Source organism: Helianthus annuus, chromosome 14 (genome assembly GCF_002127325.2).
Source record: "Helianthus annuus cultivar XRQ/B chromosome 14, HanXRQr2.0-SUNRISE, whole genome shotgun sequence".
Taxonomy (NCBI): domain Eukaryota; kingdom Viridiplantae; phylum Streptophyta; class Magnoliopsida; order Asterales; family Asteraceae; genus Helianthus; species Helianthus annuus.
In genome coordinates, this window is record NC_035446.2 from 114,750,767 (window position 1) to 114,776,664 (window position 25,898).

The window sequence follows — 25,898 nt, forward strand, 5'->3', positions numbered from 1 at the left end:
TCAACCCGCAGTCGTTGGTATCGATGGTCCCATGTCGATAATTTACATGCATCGTTTGCCCTTGTGTACGTGCTTGGTTATGCGTAAACTATTCGAACTCTATATGCTATATCAAACTTGTGTACTCACCTTTACATTATATGTATTGACTGTTATTTTAACGTATGTGACAGGTGTTTAAGCTACTAGCGTGCTAGGGAAACGAGGCAATAATAAGCTTCTAGGAGCCAGTGACCTTAGGACAGTGTCCACGTACCTGTTCCAGGGCCATAATTATCTGTAGATCTTGTACTGGCACCTGTAGTCAGTAAGATTTACGGATAGACGTCTAGAGGTCTTAGAACAATATTTACCTTCGGTTTGTAATAATTAAGAATTTGAGTTGTCGGAACAGTTCCCATATTGTTTGGTTGATTTCTATGATAACTTGTTATTATTTGGGACACGGTATGGGACGTGTTATATAACTGAATTGTATGATAGTTGTTATGGAAACTTCTGAACAATCTGTTTCGCTCAGTGCCGCGCCCCGATGATTCCGCCATCGGTTGGGGTGTGACAAGCGAAGCTCCCCTTTCGGGTAGGCGAGCGGTGTTTCGCATGCGGCTTCGAAGCCGAGGGTGCCCCTTCCCCTCTTGTACTGAATTTGAATCCAAAGTTACTGGAATCGGTTCAGAGCTCTTAATTTTTAACTAAAATTCCTAACAAAGTTCTAAACGTTATAATCAACAATATTGAAAGTAACAATATGAGAATGTCCAATACCGACACCGTAATCATCCTTCAATTGTTGTACAATCGCCAGAAAACCAAGCTCGAGTAGTCCTGAGGCATTAATGGTTATCAATCACAAACTTGATGTTAGCCAAAAAAAAACATAGCCCTAACATCATATCATACACAATAAAAATATCAAAACGGTAAAAAAGAATCAGACCCATCACCTCACCTGATAATGATATATCGACACCCTTTATTTCGCCCCTCTCAAACATCCTTCCTTAACGATCAAATACACAACATATGTGTAAACACAGGGATCTTGTGATTTCACCCTAAAAATAGAACAAAAAAAAAACAACAAATTAGGTAAAACTTAAGCCTGGAAATAACCTAGAAATTGGCCTCTCCTGCTGAGACGTACATTGAATATTTTGAATGGATCAGAAGAAAGACATAGAAGAGAATTGGGCGGCCGTCGATTTAGGGTTGATGTCTGCAAAAGTAAAAACCCTAATTTTGAATCTGAACGTATATAGAAACAATAATATCAGTAAAACAATGAAGAAATGGAACAAAATTACCTGAATTTGGTATGGAATTAACAAGAAGTGAGGATCGGCGTGCCAAATCGGAAGTGGTCACAAGCGAACGATTGATCGAACACCATCTCTTGATTATTGCGTGAAAGGAAAGCAGGAGAGGCGGTTGAAATGTGAGTAAACTATTCAACTGCAGGAGAAAAAACGTAGAATAACCTAATTGACGGATTTGGAGACTGGAAACGAAGGGGCACCATTCAATTCTCATTTGATAGCAAATGGAAGCCATTCAATCGCCGATGAACGCATGTCATAAATGAGGGTTTCTAAAATTTCATGGACGAAATTCCTATATTAACCCTACTGCGTCTTAAAATTTTCTACACTTTCCTAATATATACCTTTTAAATGGCTTGAAGTCTCTTGTACCTAATGCTTCTAAATTTGTATGTGTAGTAAAATTACAATCTTGTCCATCACTTCTCCTTTTTATAATAGTATAGATATAATAAAAGAAACCTGTTTTGAGACACTTGTCATTCTCTCATTTAATTAATTAAAATTATTAATAATACTAATAATAATAATATTTAATCTAAATCAATACAAATTTTTATTATTAATAATATTTAATCAAATCTAAAATCTAATCTAATACAAATTTTTATTATCAATAATTATTATTTACCAAATTGACACTTTTTTATTTAGTTTACCCTTATCTCATATTTTATGAAAAAAATATCAATTATTCTATCTCTTATTTTTTCAATCTCAACTCACAATTTTTGATAAATTTAAATTTGTTTCCTACCAAACACAATTAAAATTTTATACTGTCTGTTGTTCAAGTTTTTAAGGATGTAATTTTTTTATCATTTGGTAGATTTATTCAACCTGATTATACACAGGTTTTTTAAAGATACGACGTTTTTAGTATTTAGTATACAAAATTACATTTATTTAATCTGTGTAAATACACATGGTTTTTAAAGATATAACTTTTTTTTATTATTTGATATATAAAATTACATTTATTTAACCCGTACAATTTGCAAGTTTCATAAAGATATAACTTTTTATTATTTAACATATAAAAATACATTTATTCAACCCGTGTAATACACGGGGTTCTAACCTAGTATATAAAAATATACTATATAGTGCAAGTGTCCAACTATTCAATTGCTTTTTTGGGCTGTTATATGAGTCGTGAAAGTATTTAATTTCGTTTGTAATAAACGTGTGATGATTTTTTTAAACCATTACCAATGATAATTTGATAGAAAACTAACCAAATTTTGTATCTTTTCATATTTCCAGATGTGGTATCTATATATATATATATAAAGATCCACTATAAGAGCATTTTTGACTAGAGATGTGTAAAGAATGTTGGATTAAATAGGAATGTTGGATTTTTAAGAGTCCGGTCTCCATTGATTTGGATTTTGAGAGTACAACCCACACTGATTTTTAGTTCAAGCTCTGTCTGTTTTGAAATGGTAAAATTTCCTTCGCTGGTAACAATTGTTTTTCATGTTCTTGTTTACGACTCTAAAGAAGTTAAGTCATTTCCGATTCACCTGAAACCGACTTGTTAAAAACTTAAATCGAGCGAATTTAAACAAGCTAAAATGAAGTTTAAGTCTTCGTATGGTAAATGAATTTGATTAGATTCAAAAGTTTATATAACTTTGTTTAATAAAACTAAATAGGCATACTATGGAGAAAAATGCTCGGATAGTCCCTATGGTTTCGCCTTTTTTCACCTATAGTCCCCAACTTTCTAAAATTACCTGAATAGTCCCCAAGTTTTCAATTTTTGTTCCCGGATAGTCCCTGGCTCTAACTTCAGTTTATTTTCTCTGTTAAAAGGGTGTGAAATGTCAAAAATACCCTTTCCTTAAAAAGGCCAAACCACAGGGACTATCCGGGCATCTTCTTCATTTTTATTTATAAAACCCCACCACCACCCTTCATCTTCAACCTCCACCCACCATCGCCCTCCTCCACCCTCCAATTCACTAATTCTTTCTTCAATAGCTTTCAATGAATGTGGGAATTCACTGAAACCCGGAATATCCAAAACATTTGACAAGTAACACAAAAATTAAATTTCTAGGGTTCCAAATCGCTCCACCTTCCTTCAACCCCCAATTCCCCCCAATTTTCTCACAATTCATCAAAAATTATCAGAAAAAAATCTCATTTTTCTTGTGGAAATTTCGTCTCTGTTCATCGGCATGGACTGATTCCCTTAGCCGGCCTCTGATTTCCGCTACAAATCGATCAAGGTAACGTGATTTCCATCAATTAGATCAGGAATATATCGGAATATATGTAATTACAATGAGGAAGTTGTTTATCTCATTTTTCTTGTGTGTAGTTATTACGGTGTTTCGGTTTCATGAGGAAGTTGTGACAGTTCCAACCTAAGTTTGTATTTAGAAAAGTCTGTGTTAAGTTGTTTATCTCGATCGGTGATATCGTTTACTTTTAGACGCTTGATTGGTAGGGGGTAGGGATTCGGTCGGTGAAGAGAAAGCTTGACGAAAGAGATGATGAGGATGTATTGGTCATACCTGGGCTTTCGAATTCTGATGTGGCTCGTGTCGACATTGAATATGAATGTATGGCTTTACAGGAAATGGTCAAAAGTCAACAGGAAACAATTCAGGATTTGTCGGTTGAGTTAGATGAAGAGAGAAATGCGGCCTCATCGGCTGCAATGAAGCCATGTCTATGATCTTAAGGTTACAGGGTGAGAAGGCCGAAGTCCAGATGGAGGCCCGACAGTTTAAACGGTTTTTAGAGGAAAAGATGGCCCATGATCAGGAAGAAGTTATGGCATTGGAGGATTTGTTATACCAAAGAGAACAGACCATAGAAGCTTTGACTTGTGAAGTACATGCGTATAAACACCGAATGTTGAGTTATGGGCTCACGGAAGACGAAGCAGGTGGAGATATTTATAGCGAGACACATTTTGAGCTCCCTACATATAAACACCACTTGACGGTGAAATGATCGACATCGAGAAGCACACATTTGGTGAATCCCCACATTCATTGAAAGCTATTAAAGAAAGAATCAGTGAATTGGAGGGTGGAGGAAGGTGATGGTGGGTGGAGGTTGAAGATGAAGTGTGGTGGTAGGGTTTTATAAATAAAAATGAAGAAGATGCCTGGATAGTCCCTGTGGTTTGGCCTTTTTAAGGAAAGGGTATTTTTGACATTTCACACCCTCTTAACAGAGAAAACAAACTGAAGTTAGACCCAGGGACTATCCGGGAACAAAAATTGAAAACTTGGGGACTATTCAAGTAATTTTAGAAAGTTGGGGACTATAGGTGAAAAAAGGCGAAACCACAGGGACTATCCGGGCATTTTTCTCCATACTATGTTATATAATAGCATTTATCTTTTTTTTTTTTTTTGAACGGCATATAATAGCATTTATCTAGTCATAAAACCACATTAAACTTTAGACATAGGCTCTCCAACCAAATCCAATTATCCAAATAATACTTTTGTTTAGCCTAGGCTTATTTTGTCAAAATCACTAATAATCAACAGTCTGATAGCGACCACATCTTAAAAAAAAAAACACAATAATAAATAATCATTTTAAATACTATAAATAAAAAGAAAGCATTTACTGTACCAAAAAGAGTTCCTCCTTCCCCAAGTTTTCTCCACACCATTTCGATTCTACAATTCTCAGCTTTTCTTCACAAATCACTTCACCGATCGATCAAACACTTCTTCAATTCGATTCACACAACGATAATCTACATCCAATTGCTCAAAAAACCACAGATTAACGGTGGATTCGATGGGCGGCGGAAGCGGTGATGACGGTGTGGAATCGAACACGGTTGCCGGTGGTGACGCCGTTACCGTTAACGTACGGTGTTCTAACGGCACGAAGTTCTCCGTTCAGGCGAGCCTTGAGTCGTCTGTTGAGTCGTTTAAGTCTGTTGTTGCTCAGAATTGTGATATACCTGCGGAACAGCAGCGGTTGATTTATAAAGGAAGGATTCTGAAGGATGATCAGACGCTTAAGAGCTACGGTATATTGTTATTCTTGTTGTTATTATGTTATGTGTTTTTGGATTGATTGTGTTTTGTTGTGATTGTGAATTTGGGGTTGAAATGGTAGGGTTTGTGTGTTTGTGACTTGTGTGGACTGTGTTCGTGTGATCGGAAGGTGATACAGTGTTATAGTTGTCATGTTTATATACGATTATTGATGACATGAATGTGATTAATTTGCTATGAGGTCTATCGAGTATGCTTAACCGATATGCTATAACATGTGAACCTGTATTACAAGAGAAAGAAAACAAAAGTTATTTTACTTGTTGTAAAATAGTAAAATAAAAAAAAAAGACTACTGATTTGGGACATATGCAGTGATTGATATTTGGTTGAATGGTTGGCTTTGGCTAATAATGAGAAGTTCACATGATGAATATATCTGATAATAATCTAATATGTATATGGAATTATGGATATGTGGTAATACTTATCTAGATATGTTTATGAGTATATTGTGTAATTTCGTCTGTTATGAGTATCATCATGAAGCAGTCAGATGGTAGAAGTAGCCTTCTATACCATATGAAGAAGCAGTGGCGGAACTAGACCTTCAACTCAGGGGTATCCCAATTTTTTTTAGGGGTGTCCTCGTACTTGTTCAGGGGTGTCCTTTGTATAAAAATAGGAAAAAAAAATTTTTTTACACTACTGGTAAAAGCTTGAGCCGTAGCCCGGGCTACGCCCGTTTACACTACAGGTCCGCCCCTGTGAAGAAGTGAAGAACTAGAGGCAGCTTTTACAAATGGTGTGCATACATAAATTGAAACGTTTAAAACTTACTAGTCAGGAAGAGTAGAGTTTAAGGGCAAATAAGGCTAGAACTAATTACGGCAAGATTTGCATGTTATTCAGAAACATGGTTTTAATAGACGCTGTATAGAAACAAATTCATGTATAGTCAACTTAGAGGAAACAGTTTGTGAGTTGAGTTAGCCTCATGCATCCGAAGGAACTTTACTTATATAGACATTGAAATTTCCAATATTGAGGTACAAGTTTAGATAATTATAAGTCTCCAATGGAAACAGAAAAAAAAAAACTAAACAAGTCACCATCTTGATGAACTAGCTTTCCATGTTCTTTTATGCTAACTTGTTTCATTTTTATGCATGATGCTTTTGTTTCAAATATTTGGTAGCTAAGTAATCTGTGTTGTTATGTTGTGCTATTTATTTATGTGATTTACACTTTTATAGGCATGGAGGCAGATCACACTGTTCACTTGGTACGTGGTTTTGTTCCGGCAACATCTACCCCAGCGGGTGGGGCTCCTACCAGAGCAAATACTACTACACCTTCTGCAGGGGAAGCTCGTTCGGTTGAAGGTGATACCATAGGTGGAACCGGTCTTGGTGGCTCACTATTTCCCGGACTTGGTCTGGGTGGTTTGGGAGGTAATGGTGGCATGTTTGGAGCAGGACTTCCAGAATTGGAACAAATGCAACAGCAGTTGACTCAAAACCCTAACATGATGCGAGAAATCATGGATCTGCCTCTTGTTCAGAATCTATTAAACAATCCAGATATCATGCGCAACATGATGATGAACAACCCTCAAATGCGTGAAATCATTGAAAGGAATCCAGAACTTGGTCATATGCTTAATGATCCCGCAATTCTTCGTCAAACAATGGAGGCTGCAAGGAACCCTGAACTCATGCGTGAAATGATGCGTAACACTGATAGAGCAATGAGTAATATTGAATCTTCTCCTGAAGGGTTTAATATGCTTAGGAGAATGTATGAAAACGTTCAGGAGCCTTTTCTGAATGCAACCACAATGGGCGGCGGTGGTGGTGATACAACCAACGATAACTCAAATCCCTTTGCCGCTCTTTTGGGTGGTGGTCAGGCGGGCCCACCTCGTGATCGAACGGCTACTCCTACAACCACTGGTGCTGACACAACTGGTTCTCCCGCTCCAAATACTAATCCACTTCCTAATCCCTGGGCTGCTGGTGGTAAGCTTTTGTTGACCCGTATTCTGATATATGTATATAGGTTAATAGATATTGGTATTTAATTTAGTGTGAGTTTGCAGGTGGAGCTAACCAAACAAATGCTGCTGCAACAAACCCTAGTGGGACCACTAGGTCACCGCGAGCTGGTGGCTTAGGTGGACTTGGTGCTCCAGGTCTCGAGGGCTTGTTTGGTGGCACTACTCCTGATCCGAATTCAATGAGTCAACTTATGCAAAATCCAGCTATTTCTCAGATGATGCAAAGTCTCCTTTCAAACCCTCAATATATGAATCAGGTGATTGCTCTGTGTTTTGCAAGTTTAGATATTTTTCTTTGTTACGATGCAATACTTCTTACTAAACAATTATATTATTCAGATACTTGGTCTCAATCCACAAATGCGAACCATGCTCGAGTCAAACCCTCAATTGAGAGAGATGATGCAAAATCCGGACTTCATTCGTCAGTTAACTTCTCCAGAGACCATGCAGGTAAATCAGTTAACAACTCTGAAAACATTTTTACGTTACTAAATTGGTATCGAGATAACTATGAAAAAGGTTTTGAATGAGAATTCTTTTTTTTGGTTATAATTTAAGAGCTTGTGTTATTGAAGTTGTCCATTCTTAGTTCATAAATTTATAGAAAGAATATTCCTGTATGGAATGTCATTGAGAAGAAATATAGGGAGTAATTTTTTTTACAACTCAAGTGGAGAAAATGAAAATCCAGTGAAGTTGCCTTATATAGTTATATGGCATATATAATATTCATAAAAGTGTATACCGTATGTCTGATGGATGGAAGTGTGGTCTTTAAGATTGGATTATCACATGCTAATCTATGCATGTGATATGGAATAATCATGATCAGTTGGTCATGCGACATGTTAAGGTTAGGTTACTAGGAGGTTAATCGTCGTATATCCGTAAAATACATGGTTTTTTAATTAAATATATATCAAGATGCGATCGAGCCGGGGGTCTCACTGGAAGCAGCCTCTCTAATCCTACGGGGGTAGAGGTAAGGTTGTCTACATCTTACCCTCCTCGGACCCTACCTTAGCTTTGCTATTGGTGGGATTTACTGAGTATGATGATATATCAAGATGCTAGTATTAATGACATGTTATAAATCAATTTTATTTTCCAAAACAGTAATAATAAATGAGATGAAAAGAGTTGACAATCAGACCGGTGGACAAACGACACCCATTTGAAAAAAAAAGTTACATGTTCATGTAGTATAACTTTTAAAGTACTCATCATTGATTATGGTTGTTAACTCCTTAGCTTAATTTAATCATGTTGTCTTGTTAATGGCCTTAAAAGTGTATCCAGTTTGTTATAACTTGCACAATAATGTACATGGTTGTTAACCTTTTACGATTCATGTGGTATATATTAGAATTAGAGAAGACTATTCTTGAATATTGTTACTTAGTCGATCTACATGCCGCAATTTGAGTATTTTGGGTCACGAGTCAACAAACATCCGTATGCAAATGAAGTTTTTGACTTCAATTATTTGTATTTAATTATATGGGCTGACTTTCTTCTACCTTTTATGTCTTTATTTGTCATTTTATGTTTTTTTGTTCACTCATTTTCTTAACCTGATTATGTTTACTCTTATTACAGCAAATGATGACATTACAACAGTCTCTTTTCTCTGGCCTTGGTCAGCAACAAACCAACCGGTATACATTTGAACTTTACATGAAATATATAGAAGATTGCGTGAGTTGACTACAAATCTCTGCTTATATAACTTCTTTCAAGTTTGAAAATGTTTTTTTTCTTTTGTGTGTGTGAAATGATTTCACCTTATATTGGGTTAATATATGCTTCTGATTAGTTGGTCATTTGGTTCATTGTTTCATATAAAATTGACATGTCTGATATGCAGGGATGCTGGTCAAACTGGTGGAGGAACAGGTATATTTGTGTCTATAATTTCATGTCTTTAAATTTGGTTAATTTATTCAAAGGGAAATAATGCATTTTTGGACATTTTGGAAAACCCCTTGCATGTAATGTATTTCTTGTTTTTGAAACGTTGTACCACCGGTCTTCACGTGTGTGTTTTTGTGGCAATAGCAGGTTCTCCTAATAACATGAATCTTAACATGGATATGCTTATGAACATGTTTGGCAGCCTTGGAACTGGTGGCTTTACACCGCCAAATAATTCAAATGGTAATATATCTGCTAGAGGTGGCAAATACGGGCGGGTCGGATGGGTTGTATTATTGATCGAAAATGGCAAACTTTTATTCAAGACTTCAAGTTGAAAAAATATATGTCGACTCAAAACACTTTTTTGTCCACAATTATAAAAAACCAACTTACAAATTTTTAGCTTGTCCGATGATCACGGAACTTAAACAATTCTAATAATCATCTAGCTTTTGATATGTTTTCTTTTAAGCTTTTTTTTAAAAAAATTTACCCACTTGACTTGTTAGAGATACATAATAACCAAATTGCCACCTCGAATATCCATCATCATTTTGTCTCATCTTTGTTCATTTACCCATAAATTCAAGATATTTTTTTTTTCATAAATACTAGTGCCACCAGAAGAACTGTATGCTACCCAACTCGCGCAGCTTCAAGAAATGGGATTTTTTGATACCCGAGAGAATCTTCAAGCACTGACCGCCACCCGAGGTAATGTGCATGCTGCCGTTGAGCGGCTATTGGGAAATCTGGGTCAATAAGAATTTGTAATCGTTACATATATATAATATGATATATCACATATATACCGTATCAGTAAAACACATGAGGAACGGGTCTGTTTGGATCTGAGCCAAATATGTTGGATTAAGTGCATAAATGTTTTCTGTATGATTTTGGAAATTGCCTTACCTGTTTTGCTAATGATATTGTTCATTAACTTGACTTGGTGTGATTCTGGTGCCTGTAACAGCATATATTGTAGAAACTTTGTTGTCTCCAAAATTTATTACGCTTGTAAATAATTCAAAAAGAATTCTGGCAAATAAAACCGAATTTGTTATGAAAACCGATTTTGTTCAGGAATTTAAAGCCAATGGTTGCTAGATATGTTAAATATATTTGTTATTTCGTATGGTTTTACTTTGCTAATTCATCTTCGTTTGTTTGCTTTCTCTTTCTTGTTCTATACATATTATATTAAAAAATAGAAGTATAAATTACAAATATGGTATGAACCTAAAACGAGATTCGTCGGTTATGTTTAGTGTAAATAGAGTTGGATTGGTTTGGCTAACACATTTAGCTATAAGTGGGTTGGCTTGATCTTGTGGGTTCACTGGTTATCCTGTATAGTTGTAGAGATTTTGTGTTAAAAGTTTAACTAGTGTAGAGTATTTTGGGTCAAAACTTAGAATATTATGGAGTTAATTTACAACTTTAAAGTGACAATATGTAATTCTAAACAAATTTGTTTAATCGGGTCATGTTTGTGTCCATCTTACAAGACTTGTATTTGATAATTTGAGTTTGTGTCTAATATGATTTTCAAGTCCGCAATTACCGTTAGTTCTGTTATAATCGCTAGCCCATGAAAGTGTCCTATTCCGCACCTGCACATCAGCCCAAAGGGGCTCCAAACACTGTGCCAAATGGGTGCCCCGCCCCGTCATTTTCAGTAATGTAAATTATTGTATTTTTACGCGTATTTTTTTCGAAACTAGTGTAAATTAGTGCAAGTATTGAGCCTGTCACTCACCGAATTGAAAATTTATAGTTCCCCTGACTTTTGGCCCTTACCATAAAAAATTTCAAGCTCCGTCACTACGTGAAATTGGTAACGAGTGTGAAGTGCTTGGGCATGGGTACGTGTGGATTTTTTTTTCAGTCAATGAAAACCCTCCGAATAGAGAGAGGGTTACCACTTACCAATAGTCTAAACAAACTTCCAATTACTTTGAAACCAAATTTTATTGAATTTAAAAATTCAAAGTAGTTATTTTGACTTCCAATGCTTCCTCTATATGCACCATAATCAAGTGGATTTGTATTCGAATTTCCGAGTAAGTCTCGACCAATGGGTTGTAACATTTTTTTTTATTTTTTTATTATTTTTTTATTCTTTTCATACCATATAAATAAGACTGATAATCTTGTTATTATTTCATTCAACACCACAAAAACAAGAGTACAAGACCAGGAAAGAAAAAAAAGAAAAATCATATGATCTAAAGAACTAGAAACCATAGAGATCTATTAAATATTAGTTCCAACTTTAGAAAATGAAACAACAAATAAAAATCATAATCAAACAACAAGCATAAAGTATATTATAAGGTGGTAATAAAACTAGTCTTTAAATGTTCCAACAACGTAGGCAAGAATGTGTTCTTTTTAAGGAAGGTTTACGGTTTTAAATACGCGTAAGGAGGCCAATAAAGATGAAACTCGATCTTGTAAGTTACAGGTGACCCAACCAGATTAACCGGAGATGATGTTATATAACCTTGAACAAACAGAAAATCACCGGTCCCACCTACAACGGGATGGTTTGAAGGCTTAATGTTATTTGTGACACCAACAATGGAGATTGAACCTTTGTGTTTTTTCAAATTCAAAGTGACTTTACCAACAGTGATGCTTTGAAGCCCGTCTAGTCCAGAAGTGATCGCGGATCCTTCAGATGTTCCAACAAGTTTTGAAGTGTGATTTGGTTTAAGAGTTAAGGGATCTTGAAAGACAAACATGGTCCCAAACGGAGCCGTGGTCAGGCTTAAAGGTGGACCGGCGACTCCTTGTATGACGAAGTAAGCGGTTTTGTTTAAGGTTTCTTGTTGGTAGAGTGTAAAGTGGAGAGATTTGAGTCCATGTTGTTGATGGTGGTGGTGGTGTGTGGTGGCTTCAAGTGGAATTAGGACAAAGAGAAGAGTGGCAAAGAAATGCATCAAGGGAGCCATTGCAAATGTATATGTGAATGCCAATCTATAGTGGGATTAATATATAAATAATGGAATACAAAGACTATAGGAAAAAAAGAACCTTTTGTATTTGTTGTCAATGGGAAGTTAGACTAAGTTGTATGTCTTCCTCGTACTCGTGACTTTTCTAAGTCTTTTATTTGTTTTTTTCAAACATTAAAATAATAGAGTTGAGGAATCAAGGGAACCAATTTTAATTATCCGTTAATTTGAATCTAAAGGATCGTTTGGTTCACGGAATATTTACTCCGGAATTAGAATGTCTGAAAGGAATTGGAATTAACTCTAATAGCAATTAGTGATTTAGTGTTGTGTTTGGTTTGTATAGTTGTTAAGGGAATTTGAATGCAAAAATAAATCATTTACAAAATTACCCTGTATAACCTCACTCCTAGATATAATAAGGTGAATAACGGAAAGGCGTGGGTATTTTGGTAATCTTAAAACAATCTTTTGGAAAATTTATAGTTCCTTCCCATATTGGAAGAATTGTTAAATTCTTATGGAATATGGAGGGAATGTTTTCCAATTTTAATTCCACCAATAAACCAACAAACACAGATTCTAAACGAAAGTTTTCAAATTCCAATTTCATTTCCTTCGAATTTCATGAACAAAACGACCCCTAACAATTTTAATTGATGTAACACTTAGGTCAAATGAGATTAATAGATTTTGGTTTGAAAAACCATTAAAAATATGGATTAAACATAGACAATCAAAATGATTCAAATAATTAGATAACTAACAAATATAAGGGGACACCAAACCTTTACTTCATTTGTTCTAATTAAGGAGGATTATAACGTTTGATGTGAGGATGTATGTTCTAGGTGTGATTAAACGTGCTATTTGTGTTACAGAACATCCCTTTCTTTATGTTACTCGAAATGTTTGTTAATATTCAAATATGCTTGAAATACTCTATAATGTGACAAAAATGGAGTAAATTAAACAACAATGGGCATATGTTCTTTTTGTTTAGATGTTGATCAGTTCTGATTTAGACATACTGGAAAACATGAATAACATACTTGATTGCAGCAGTACAGGCCAACAGAGAATCCAGATGAAGACGCAACAATAAGGTTTGACATGATTGTCAGCTTGATCTGGTTCCTCCTTAGGGTGCAATCTAATGATGGTGATGAAGAAACCGAATAGGGTGTTCGGTTATGGAGAGAGGGGGCGATTTCATAATGATGTTATTGTGATTGGAGTCTAACCCTTTAACCCTCTAATTATTTCCTTATATATGCACCCAAGAGGAAACCCTAATTAGTTAATAATGGTAATAAGGTCCATCAACAATTACCAACTAATTATTTAATAGGTTGTTATATATTTTGATCTATTATTATATAAATGATTATAATGGCCATATATAAATAAATACATTATTTATTTATTCTTACATTCTCCCACTTGGCCGAGTTATCATTTATTATGAGCATTAGATAAGCCTGGTTAGGAGTTAACACTCATTTTAGCCTTAAACAAGAACTATAGCAGAGAAATACAGCCGTTGAATCATTATGCGACTCAGGACCCCCATTAGTCATACTATAGCCTTAATTTAAAACCTAATCGTTATGATCTAAATGCGCATAAGCCCTTTGTTTGATTTTTAATTAATTTGTCTGTATGCCATTATACCGGTTTAACATATGCTTAGAGACATACAAAATCAAACTGATGAGGAAGATTAACTAATACTTAGTCATTCATAATACGATATGCAGTTGCGCACGACCATCAATTAATACCCGTCTATGAGCTCTCTTAATAAGACTTAGGGGTAATAGCCCTTCAGTTATAGGATCCTTAAGCATATCATGAATGTATTCGATACAAAGACTTAGTTTCCTCAATTCGTTCATAAACGAATAATTAATTGCGTATCGAAACTTAATGCAGCACCTCTCGAACTGTTACTGTTCAAGGAGTCATGGTAGCTGACTTTATCACAATAAGACTTCAATATATTAATTATATGGAGTTAATAAACTTATAAGTCCACTAATAAATTTCCAACAACATTTAGTGACTATATTATGTCGTAATAAATTAGGTTGTTGATATCAGTTTATATTGACTCCTCCATGAGATAGGTTGTGTCTGCTGACATAAGAATATACCCGAAATTACATTTTGTCATCTTTGAACATTACAAAATTAGAGTAATAAACCGGGTTGAGTTCTCACTTTTTCTTTAAGTTATAGCCTCTCGTTTCTTTTAAAGATATTGTAATACTCCATTAGATGCTTCACAATAATCTAGACATATCTAGTGTGTTGCAATGTGAGTAATATCTAAACGAGTATAGAATTGAACTTACATAAGGCTTCTAATTAATGAAGCGTAAATAAATAATCTCATTTATCCTATTATCCTCTAAAGGAAGAGCGGTATTGTTTGTTACTATCACACCCCGATTTCCACACGTTTCACCGGTGGGCCCGGTGGGGGATTACCGTGACGTAGTTGGCAACAATATAGTCAAACAACACAATAATTAAATGCACAGCGGAAGCATAAAGATAGATATATTGCAACCAACAAATGTAATATCCAAGTATCACAAGTAGTCGAAATAATCCACAGGGGATCAAAATAAAATAGGAAATAATGTTCAACAGATAGTGGCATCCAAGCTTGCGAGACTCTAACGATGCTAAGGAGTGGCCAACCTATTTCGTGTAGAACCTGCATTTAATCTTTTTGGGGAAAATACGTCAGTTTACACTGGTAAATACATTCAACCGACATTTTGTAAAAGGTTTAATAAAATTGATTTAAATGCACAAGGCACAAACTTTTATAACTTGGGATAATTAATCAAATTTAATCTTGTAAAAGAATTACATGTTCGTTATGCGTTCAGTCGCCCGGTTCGTGTCGGGTTTAAGGTTATTTGACACACCACATAGTACAAAACCGCGACGGGAAAGCCAACGGTTATACCTTTATAAGTATGGACACATTGTCGGGTGTACGCCTACACCCGCGTGTCAAGGTCGTGGCCATTTCGTAAAATGATGCCAAGGATATCCGGGACATGGTCATTAAACTCCCAAAAGCGTAAAACAACCAAACCAATTTTTAAACGAGTCATATTGATAATACTCAACTACTAATGAATTGAGGTCAATTGCCCGACCAAGTGGTATTTTATATACCATACCCCTAGCCGGTATAAGGGGAAATAAGTTAAAAGTATTTACCTGAGCAAGTAATAACCACAACAAGCAAATGCAAGTATCTTTTACTGGTCTCCTATTCTGGAACGAAGGTTTATAATAACCTATTAGAATCCTAACGGGTCTTTAATTCAGCCTAAGCTTAGACTGGTTAGTTTCAAAGGATAAATACGGTTTAATCGTATGAAAGGCGAAAACCGGGAATGGAATGTGGTTTGGACCCAACAAGTTCGGAGACTTGTATATTATGGGTAAACTAAACACATTCTGGATTTTGAGATGAAAATGACAAGGTTTGACCTGTTTCGGCTAATTTATGTAAACTAGTTACATAAACCGGACCGAACACGTAAATGGCTTAGTGGGTAACCGAAAGAGTCCTACACAGGTTTCCTAAGTCAATATGCTCTACAGAGGTTGTGGTATCTGAGTTTTCTGAACAGGTTATAAAGTTCAAAATACTTTATTTATTATTTAAAATTAGTGGTAACTGGATTCGTGTCAAAATACTATGTAGAACTCATTTTATGTTCGAAAAGGGTATATTCGGTATTTACCAAATCAACGCCATAACCGCAGGTTATGAGCAGGTTAAAAATAATTAAAAATCTTTAAAAATCCCAAAATATTATATTACAACAGGGTGTGAAAGGTTTGGTGTCGAAATTTGGGTTTAGATAGGCTTTATGCTAATTGCACCGATTAATCATTAAAGTTTTCTAAATTGCGCTATTTAGCATAACTCCTATTCTAGACCTCGGATTGACATAAAATTTTTGGGACATGTTTAGATCATTGCAATAATGATCTAAGTCGGTTAAAACACCAAACAAGGTCTACAAGAGTTCCTAGATCACCAACAAGTGTCCCTAAGTGCTAGGGGTCGTTTAGGGGACGCCCATGCTCTTGCAATAATGATCTAAGTCGGTTAAAACACCAAACAGTGCTTCTGTCCGCTTTTTTTGTATCTGGGACATTGACGCGGCCCGCGTAAGGGTCCTCTTAACCTTCACGCGGCCCGTCTGAATCCTTTTGTTAGAACCCATGTCTTTCACTATCAGCGCGGCCCGCGTAAAGCCCTTTGCAACCTTTACGCGGCCCGCCTGAGACCTGCTGTAAGATTTTCAAATCTTTTTCAATTATTACAGTCGGCTCTTGGCGTTTCGAAGGAGTAACCTTGCGTTTTGGGCCTTTCTTATTTACGAATAAGGGCCTCCGGACTTTTACCCAACTTATTAATCCTCGGTTATTTTATTATTACCCGAAAAGTCATAACTTTCAATGTTTGACGCTTTTCACCCCTCGCATACGAATTCGATCATAACTTTCTCATTTTATAACGGAACTTGATGAAATTTATATCATGCATTCTAGTGAGCATATTTTATCGTTACAAAGCCTCGGGTATGCCAAAGGGTCACTCAGAGGTATAACTTAAACATGTTGACACATTTGGCCCCTGTAGTTTGTAACTCCTCACCTTCTTCCACATTTCGTTCCGTATGATCCATGATTCATTTGTTTCAAGGTACGAGCATCATTTAGGGTTACTGTAAAGTATATTTATCCTTTGTTGACATTTTGAACCTCTGAATTCACATACTTTCTATGTTTGTCAACTTTAGTCCCTCTTTAGTATTCTTTAACACGTCTAGGTTTATGACACGTGTCAATACATTATAGGACGCAAATTTTCGAGGTGTTACATCCTCACCCCCTTAAAAGAAATCTCGACCTAGAGATTTACTGAAACAAATGAGGGTACTTTTCTTTCATTGTGGATTCTACCTCCCACGTGTACTCGGGACCTCTACGGGCATCCCATTTTACCTTTACAATCGGTATATACTTCCTCCGAAGCTTCTTAACCTGTCGGTCCTCGATCGACACCGATTTTTCAATAAACTTTAAGCTCTCATCGATGTGTACATCTGTATGCGGTATAACTAGCGATTCATCAGCGAAACACTTCTTTAGATTGCAGATATGGAACACATTGTGGATACCACTGAGCTCTTCCGGTAAGTTTAACTTATAGGCAACCGATCCGACACGTTCGATTACTTCGAACGGTCCAATGTATCTCGGGCTCAATTTGCCTTTCTTACCAAATCGCATCACTCCTTTCCAGGGTGATACTTTAAGTAATACCTTGTCACCTACTTCGAAGTTGAAAGGTTTACGCTTCAAATCTGCGTAGCTTTTCTGCCTATCTCGGGCAGCTTTCAAACGGTCGCGAATTTGGACAATCTTGTCTGTTGTTTCAAAAATTATATCAGGTCCTGTCATTTGGACATCTCCAACTTCCGCCCAACAAACGGGCGTTCTACACTTTCTACCATACAAGGCCTCAAAAGGAGCAGCCTTAATGCTCGTATGGTAGCTGTTGTTGTATGAGAACTCGACTAATGGTAGGTGGTTATCCCAACTACCACCTAAATCAATCACACATGCACGAAGCATGTCTTCCAAAGTCTGGATTGTACGCTCACTCTGTCCGTCTGTCTGAGGGTGGTAAGCCGTACCGAAGTTTAAGTGCGTGCCCAAAGACTGTTGGAAACTTTTCCAAAAGTGTGACGTGTACCTGGTATCCCTATCCGAAATAATAGCCACGGATACTCCATGCAGAGATACAATCTTGTCGACGTACAATTGTGCCAACATGTCGGAGCTATAAGTCTCCTTAATGGGTAGGAAATGTGCTGACTTAGTCAACCTATCAACTATGACCCATATTGTATCATTTCCTTTCTCTGTCTTTGGCAGCTTGGTGATGAAATCCATCGTCACCATTTCCCACTTCCACTCGGGAAGTTCAGGCTGTTGCAGCAAGCCTGACGGCTTTTGATGTTCAGCTTTGACTTGCGCACAAGTCAAACACTTTGCTACATAGGTGGCTATAGACTTCTTCAAGCCTATCCACCAAAAGTTTGCCTTCAAATCCTGGTACATCTTGTCCGCTCCAGGATGAACGGAATATCGGGAACTGTGGGCTTCCTGAAGGATAACGTCCCGAAGACCTCCATAAACAGGAACCCATATCCTTCCATTTAATCTCAGAATTCCGTCTTTGCTATAGGATAACTGTTCTTCAGTTACTCCTAGCTTTTCGTTAGGATAGTTAGCTTCTGACACAGCTTCCTTCTGTGCAGCTAACAATCGTTCATTCAGACTGTTCTTGATTTCAATGCTCTTGGCATTGATCCTTATTGGTTTCACTCTTTCTTTTCTGCTCAAGGCATCTGCAACTACGTTGGCCTCGCCTGGATGGTATCTTATTTCACAGTCATAATCGTTCAGAGTTTCCATCCAACGTCGCTGTCTCATATTCAAATCTTTCTGATTGAACAGGTGCTGAAGGCTCTTGTGACCAGAATAGATCACGAATTTAATGCCATACAAATAGTGCCTCCATAGCTTTAGTGCAAATACAACGGCACCCAACTCCAAGTCATGGGTGGTGTAATTCTTTTCGTGCACTTTTAACTGATGTGAAGCATAGGTAATGACCTTGCCTTTCTGCATAAGCACACACCCCATCCCGGTGTGTGATGCATCACAGTATACTACAAATTCTTCCATTCCTTCCGGCAATGTCAACACAGGAGCATTGCTTAGCTCCTGCTTAAGGATATCAAAAGCTTCTTGCTGCTTAGGGCCCCGATTAAACTTTATATTCTTTCTAGTCAAAGAAGTTAGGGGTGCAGCAATCCTTGAAAAATTTTCGATGAAGCGCCTGTAGTATCCCGCTAGCCCTAAGAAACTGCGAATCTCTGTAGGCGTCTTCGGTTCCTGTCAATTCATGACGGCTTCAACCTTGGCGGGATCCACTTGGATACCACGCTCACTGACTACATGTCCAAGGAATTGAACTTCTCGTAGCCAAAATTCACATTTAGAGAATTTGGCATAAAGCTTTTCCTGATAAAGCAGTTTAAGAATACATCGAAGACCATAACGAGTCCTAAATGCAGTCTTGTGCACATCTTCGTCCTTGACCTTCAATTGATGGTAGCCTGACCTTAGATCAATCTTGGAAAAGTAGCTTGCTCCTTGCAACTGATCGAACAGATCGTCGATCCTGGGCAAAGGATACCTATTCTTGATAGTAACCTTATTAAGCTCACGGTAATCGATGCATAGACGCATCGAACCATCTTTCTTTTTGACGAACAAGATTGGTGCTCCCCATGGAGACGAACTAGGTCTAACAAAACCTTTGGCTAGCAGATCATCTAGCTGCGTTCTCAATTCTTTCATTTCTGTTGGTGCCAATCTATAAGGTGCTCTTGCAATATGCGCTGCTCCTGGAATGATGTCGATACTGAATTCCACTTGCCTATCTGGTGGCAAACCAGGCAGTTCTTCCGGGAAAACTTCAGGGTAGTCAGAGATGACTGGGATGTCTTCAATCTTGGGTTTCTCCTCACCAATGGTCACCTGTGCCATATAAATGACACATCCCTTCTTCAAACATCTGGATGCCTTTAGCATAAACAGTTGCGCAGGCAATCCATGCCGAGTATCTCCCTGAATGGTAAGTGGTTCTCCAGACGGAGTCTTGATTACCACTTGTTTCTCGTTGCACACAATCTGAGCTTGGTTATGCGATATCCAATCCATACCCAACACTATGTCGAAACCAGCTAGTTTAAAGGGTAACAGGGATAAAGGAAATGAGTGGTTCCTAATGGATATGACACATCCATCTAACACAGTTGAGACTGTTTCCATAGTCCCATCTGCTAGCTCTACCTCATAATTCACATTCAAGGTTTTAACAGGCAATTTTAACAACTCACAAAACTTACTATCACAAAGGATTTATCTGCTCCAGAATCAAATAATACTCTTGCGAATACATCATTAATGAGAAACGTACCGGTTATAACGTTGTCGTTCTGGATAGCCTCTTGAACATTCATCTGAAAGACCCTGGCATTGGTCTTTTTCCCTTCTTCAGCCTTCTTTACCAGCTTTGGGCAGTTGGTCTTTATATGCCCTTTTTCATTGCAACTATAACAAGTTGCATCCTTTAGTTTCTTGCATTCAAGAGTCCTATGCTCAGAGGACTTGCAAATCCCACACGCTTTCGGCTGGGATTTATGTTCATACCTGCACCTCCCGAAATGGTGCTTATTGCAAACCTTGCACTTGGGCTTATCGCCCGACTGTTGGTCATTCTTCTTGGTCTCAGACCCCTTCTTGTGGTCGTGGTTCCCCCTATGCTTCTTGCTCGACCGACGCGAATTATCATCTTCACGTTTCCTTTTCTCAGTGTCAGCATTTCTCAATGATCTCTGTCTCACTGCATCCAGTGTGAGAGACAGAGATATATCTGCTACGGATCTAAATGTAGTGGGCCGAGAGGCCTTCACGCTAGCTTTGATTTCTGGGGCCAGACCCCCAATGAAACGCGCGATCCGTTTGGGTTCCGGGGTCACAAGGTACGGAACCAATCTGGACAGGGTGTTGAAACTTGTAAAATATGCCTGGCAATCCAAGTTCTTCATGACCAGAGATAGGAAATCAGATTCTATCTTCTCAACCTCGTGTTGAGGGCAGTAGTTTTCTTTAATGAGAGCAACAAATTGCTCCCATGACATGTTGTACAGAGCAATCTTTCCTAAGGCTTGAACCAATGACCTCCACCACGCTAGGGCTTCACCCTTAAATGATTGAGATACAAACTTCACCACATCCCTCTCAGCACAACCACTAATGTCCACAACAGTGTCCATTTCATCCAGCCAGGTCATGCAATCCACAGCGCCTTTTTCCCCAGTAAAATCTCGGGGCTTGCAGGAAACAAAATACTTATATGTGCAACCCTTGGCGCGAGGTGCATTATCGAACACTATCTTCTTAGGACGGGCACTATTCTCATTTGATGAGTGCCGATCATCATCTTTCTTAGGTTTAGAGGGTGGTTTTCTATGAGATTCAGAATGGGTTCTTGGTTTAGAGTGTGGTGCAGATCGGGTCCCACTTCGAGACTCGCTGTATTCTTCATACTGCCACTCTAAGGCCTCTTTCACAGCGTTGTCTACTAACGCTTTTAATTCAACACCCGTTATATTAACTTGGGCGTTATCATTCTCATTCTCGTTTGGATGACTGTTATTTCCGTCCGATTCAGCCATTGAAATCTTGAGCTGCTACAAAAGATAATAACAGAAGTCTTATTCGGGAGTTTATTATGGAATTACCCTTATTGGGTAATTCATCAACCATGGTAAACATAGACCATATCTAGTTAATTTGTTACTCACAGTTATTTAGGATTTTAATATAACTTATCCTAATTACAAATAATATTGTTAGTGGCACTGAAGCCTAGTCACTAGGACGTTTTTATATTATAAGCCAGGATTTCAGAGAATCAAGGCATGCAGGTTTGGACATAGTTCCTTACCTTTCTGACAGGGAGTCATAGACTACAACTGTCTTTTGTCTTATATGACAATGAGTATAGCCCGTAGGCACTACATCACTAATGGATGCCTGATAAGTGATCATCTACTTGATGAGGTAAACCCATGATTTATAAATCATTAATTTAGGTTTTGGGGATCCTTAGAAGGATCCTTGTGTAAAATGACACGTGTGATTTTAACGAATCACGTCTGCCAGGAGTGTTAACATGTTTACAGAGGTTAACCAGAATCTGAATCTTTTAATCAGGTCTTACCATCTTGGCCGGGTCTTATAATGACACTAGGCTAGGTTTCACCATTAAGATTCTTTATTTAATAACTGGTAGGCAAATTAATTAAAAAGGAATGATTTTTGATTTATTTATTTCATATAATTACGCATATAATGACAGAGTTGAAATTTATAAACTTAACATTCCAATGCATATAAAAAGTTACACACTGCCCTAAACGGGACTTTTAAAAGACGAAATACCTACGCAGAGGTTATACAGAAAACAAGTCCTCGCAGGGACCAAATACTAGGATAGATGTCCACGCAGGGACTGAAAGGCAAGTCCACGCAGGGACTAAACACACAATAAATGTCCACGAGGGACTTGATTAAAATAGGAAATACAATTGTACATATAGAGACTAATGATCTCGCTTCTTCTTCCCTTTTAACAGGTTTGCTAGCCCTTTGAGAAATCCACGATTGTTCTTACGCTCTTGCTCAAAGTCTCGTTCCACTCTGTTTAAACGGTGGAGGATTTCTTCCTGTTCTGGTGGGGAAAAACACGGCTGTTGCGATAAGTGTTGAGCTGGAGTTCTAGCGGGTATCGGGTACCCATGAGTCGAGTATCCCATTCCCCAAGGTGCTTCATAACGTACCTCAGGGTGAAGGGCGTGGTAGTTTGTTGTCGTTTCTATGTATGGGTCGCCACCCATATAGTTGTAGTGAGTGTGAGCTGGCTGCTCAAACGGGTTGTACGCTGTGGAACCGGCGTACGCATGTATCGGGTTATCATAGCCGAATGGTGGCGGAGGTGGTGCAACTGGTGCAGAATTCACCTCTGCAGGGTGACTCGAAGGTCCACCCATTTGTGGGTCATCTAGCAGTGGCGGAAAATGACTGCCACTGGAGTGTCGAGGGGTGCTGAAATGAAAATCCCCTCTTCGTGCAGATATCCACGCGCCTGATCTCCTACGCCTTGGCGGATCCGGAGGTGCTTGTTGAACTGGTGGCGGAGGAGTCGGTGGCGTGACTGCCACGAAACGTGAATCCTCGGAAGGATCCTGCTGCTGCTGTTGTTGCTGGTGAGGTAAAGAATGGTGAGAGGGTGTAAAGTACCACTCCCACTGGTTGAACCTCGCCTGGTAACTGTCGGGACCCTGATAAGGTGTTCCATGGAAGGATGACCCATCAGAGATCTCGATTGGATGGTTGGGGGTACCTCTTGCAGGTTCGATGGGATCCGTGTCCTCGTCCATATCCATCGCATTGTCCTCGGAGAAATGGTCCTCTGGTCCTAGAGGGTTAAAACCTACTGGTTCCTGAACATAGTCTGCCGGGTTGAACTGGCCTTGGAAGAAAGGAGTGGGGTCGCCGTAGGAACGGTGCAAAACAGAACGCTGGAGAGGTATGAATGAAGGCTGAGGGTTATCGTGCTCGTTTTCTGAGTTTGGTCCAAAAGAGTGACGGTATGAAGGTGTCGAACTGTGTGAGGTAGACCGTCTAGCGGGCTCAAAGAGGTTCCTCCTACGCCTCTGAGGTTCTTCACTCCTTGTGCTGGAAGGAGCTCGCATGTGTGAAGGTTCGGCCTCGTGATCATTGTGAGTAGTGATCGTCCCTTTGCCTCTTCCTCCTCTTCTGATTGCTGGTGGCATAATTCCTGCTTATACAATTTTAAATCAACAACAAACAATAAAGGACAACTAGAACAATAATTCGAATTTGTCCTATGTTCTTGTCTAGACTCGAGTATGTGCAATTGTGTCATTGAGATTAAACACATAAGGATAGTGTTTAATTCACTCAACGTTGGCTCTGATACCAACCTGTCACACCCCGATTTCCACACGTTTCACCGGTGGGCCCGGTGGGGGATTACCGTGATGTAGTTGGCAACAATAAAGTCAAACAACACAATAATTAAATGCACAGCGGAAGCATAAAGATAGATATATTTCAACCAACAAATGTAATATCCAAGTATCACAAGTAGTCGAAATAATCCACAGGGGATCAAAATAAAATAGGAAATAATGTTCAACAGATAGTGGCATCCAAGCTTGCGAGACTCTAACGATGCTAAGGAGTGGCCAGCCTATTTCGTGTAGAACCTGCATTTAATCTTTTTGGGGAAAATACGTCAGTTTACACTGGTAAATACATTCAACCGACATTTTGTAAAAGGTTTAATAAAATTGATTTAATGCACAAGGCACAAACTTTTATAACTTGGGATAATTAATCAAATCTAATCTTGTAAAAGAATTACATGTTCGTTATGCGTTCAGTCGCCCGGTTCGTGCCGGGTTTAAGGTTAATTGACACACCACATAGTACAAAACTGCGGCGGGAAAGCCAACAGTTATACCTTTATAAGTATGGACACATTGTCGGGTGTACGCCTACACCCGCGTGTCAAGGTCGTGGCCATTTCGTAAAATGATGCCAAGGATATCCGGGACATGGTCATTAAACTCCCAAAAGCGTAAAACAACCAAACCAATTTTTAAACGGGTCATATTGATAATACTCAACTACTAATGAATTAAGGTCAATTGCCCGACCAAGTGGTATTTTATATACCATACCCCAAGCCCGTATAATGGGAAATAAGTTAAAAGTATTTACCTGAGCAAGTAATAACCACAACAAGAAAATGCAAGTATCTTTTACTGGTCTCCTATTCTGGAACGAAGGTTTATAATAACCTATTAGAATCCTAACGGGTCTTTAATTCAGCCTAAGCTTAGACTGGTTAGTTTCAAAGGATAAATACGGTTTAATCGCATGAAAGGCGAAAACCGGGAATGGAATGTGGTTTGGATCCAACAAGTTCGGATACTTGTATATTATAGGTAAACTAAACACATTCTGGATTTTGAGATGAAAACGACAAGGTTTGACCTGTTTCGGCTAATTTATGTAAACTAGTTACATAAACCGGACCGAACACGTAAATGGCTTAGTGGGTAACCGAAAGAGTCCTACACAGGTTTCCTAAGTCAATATGCTCTACAGAGGTTGGGGTATCAGTAGGATACCTTCCATTATGCCCGTAACGAGTTTAATCCCAATACACGCCCCGTAGGGGTATTTTGGTCATGTTGAAGATTATAAAAGAGATTTCCGGGTTCTACAGGAAATTTGAGTTTTCTGAACAGGTTATAAAGTTCAAAATACTTTATTTATTATTTAAAATTAGTGGTAACTGGATTCGTGTCAAAATACTATGTAGAACTCATTTTATGTTCGAAAAGGGTATATTCGGTATTTACCGAATTAACGCCATAACCGCAGGTTATGAGCAGGTTAAAAATAATTAAAAATCTTTAAAAATCCCAAAATATTATATTACAACAGGGTGTGAAAGGTTTGGTGTCGAAATTTGGGTTTAGATAGGCTTTATGCTAATTGCGCCGATTAATCATTAAAGTTTTCTAAATTGCGCTATTTAGCATAACTCCTATTCTAGACCTCGGATTGACATAAAATTTTTGGGACATGTTTAGAAATCAGTAACTAAGGTTATTGTCCTTTCGCATATCCAAAAATTCTCGTTTTAAAGTCAAAAGGGCATTATGGTCAACATTTAAGCATATAACGGAAATGTGCAAACGAATCGGACAAACAATGGACCAGCCACAGAGGGTTATACCATCATGTAACCTGGTCCTAAGAGAGTCCTAAGGCATATCTAAAACATACCAAAGTGGGTCAGAACTGAAGTCAAAGCAAAAGTCAAAGCTTTGCGACTTTCGGTTCCGAACCGGGTCAAAACAGT

The 25,898-nt window shown here is 38.0% G+C and overlaps 2 protein-coding genes and 1 long non-coding RNA gene across 5 annotated transcripts; 1 reads left to right on the plus strand and 2 right to left on the minus strand.

Annotated features, from left to right (window-relative positions):
* Positions 1 to 560: 560 nt before the first annotated feature.
* LOC110905779 lies at positions 561 to 1,567 on the minus strand. 2 transcript variants are annotated; one of them, XR_002573407.2, is made up of 5 exons: positions 1,305 to 1,567; positions 1,145 to 1,216; positions 950 to 1,055; positions 766 to 825; positions 561 to 661 (listed from the first exon to the last, which is right to left on the minus strand). It is a non-coding gene; the product is annotated as an uncharacterized LOC110905779 (long non-coding RNA). The 2 variants fall into 2 exon arrangements; XR_004878697.1 differs by having other exon boundaries at positions 568 to 825.
* A 3,349-nt stretch (positions 1,568 to 4,916) lies between these two features.
* Positions 4,917 to 10,232, plus strand: LOC110909085 (ubiquitin domain-containing protein DSK2b). Of its 2 annotated transcripts, none has more exons than XM_022154091.2 (8): positions 4,917 to 5,337; positions 6,562 to 7,326; positions 7,407 to 7,621; positions 7,704 to 7,817; positions 8,967 to 9,025; positions 9,235 to 9,263; positions 9,426 to 9,524; positions 9,900 to 10,232. In XM_022154091.2, exons 1-8 carry the CDS (start codon positions 5,100 to 5,102, stop codon positions 10,046 to 10,048), a joined length of 1,668 nt encoding a protein of 555 aa, XP_022009783.1. In that variant the 5' UTR covers positions 4,917 to 5,099; the 3' UTR covers positions 10,049 to 10,232. The 2 variants fall into 2 exon arrangements, with proteins under 2 accessions (XP_022009783.1, XP_022009784.1); XM_022154092.2 differs by having other exon boundaries at positions 4,926 to 5,337; positions 9,429 to 9,524.
* Positions 10,233 to 11,451: 1,219 nt separating this feature from the next.
* Positions 11,452 to 12,243, minus strand: LOC110909086 (dirigent protein 14). The gene has a single exon (XM_022154093.2). It carries the CDS (start codon positions 12,230 to 12,232, stop codon positions 11,693 to 11,695), a length of 540 nt encoding a protein of 179 aa, XP_022009785.2. The 5' UTR covers positions 12,233 to 12,243; the 3' UTR covers positions 11,452 to 11,692.
* Positions 12,244 to 25,898: the final 13,655 nt, after the last annotated feature.

Bases quoted from the DNA above. Each gene is read 5' to 3' on its own strand.
- LOC110909085 (XM_022154091.2), top strand. From the start codon at position 5,100: ATGGGCGGCGGAAGCGGTGATGACGGTGTGGAATCGAACACGGTTGCC. The intron at 7,622-7,703 runs GTGATTGCTCTG...TATATTATTCAG, and splicing joins ACCCTCAATATATGAATCAG to ATACTTGGTCTCAATCCACA. The intron at 9,525-9,899 runs GTAATATATCTG...CATAAATACTAG, and splicing joins ACCGCCAAATAATTCAAATG to TGCCACCAGAAGAACTGTAT.
- LOC110909086 (XM_022154093.2), bottom strand. From the start codon at position 12,232: ATGCATTTCTTTGCCACTCTTCTCTTTGTCCTAATTCCACTTGAAGCC.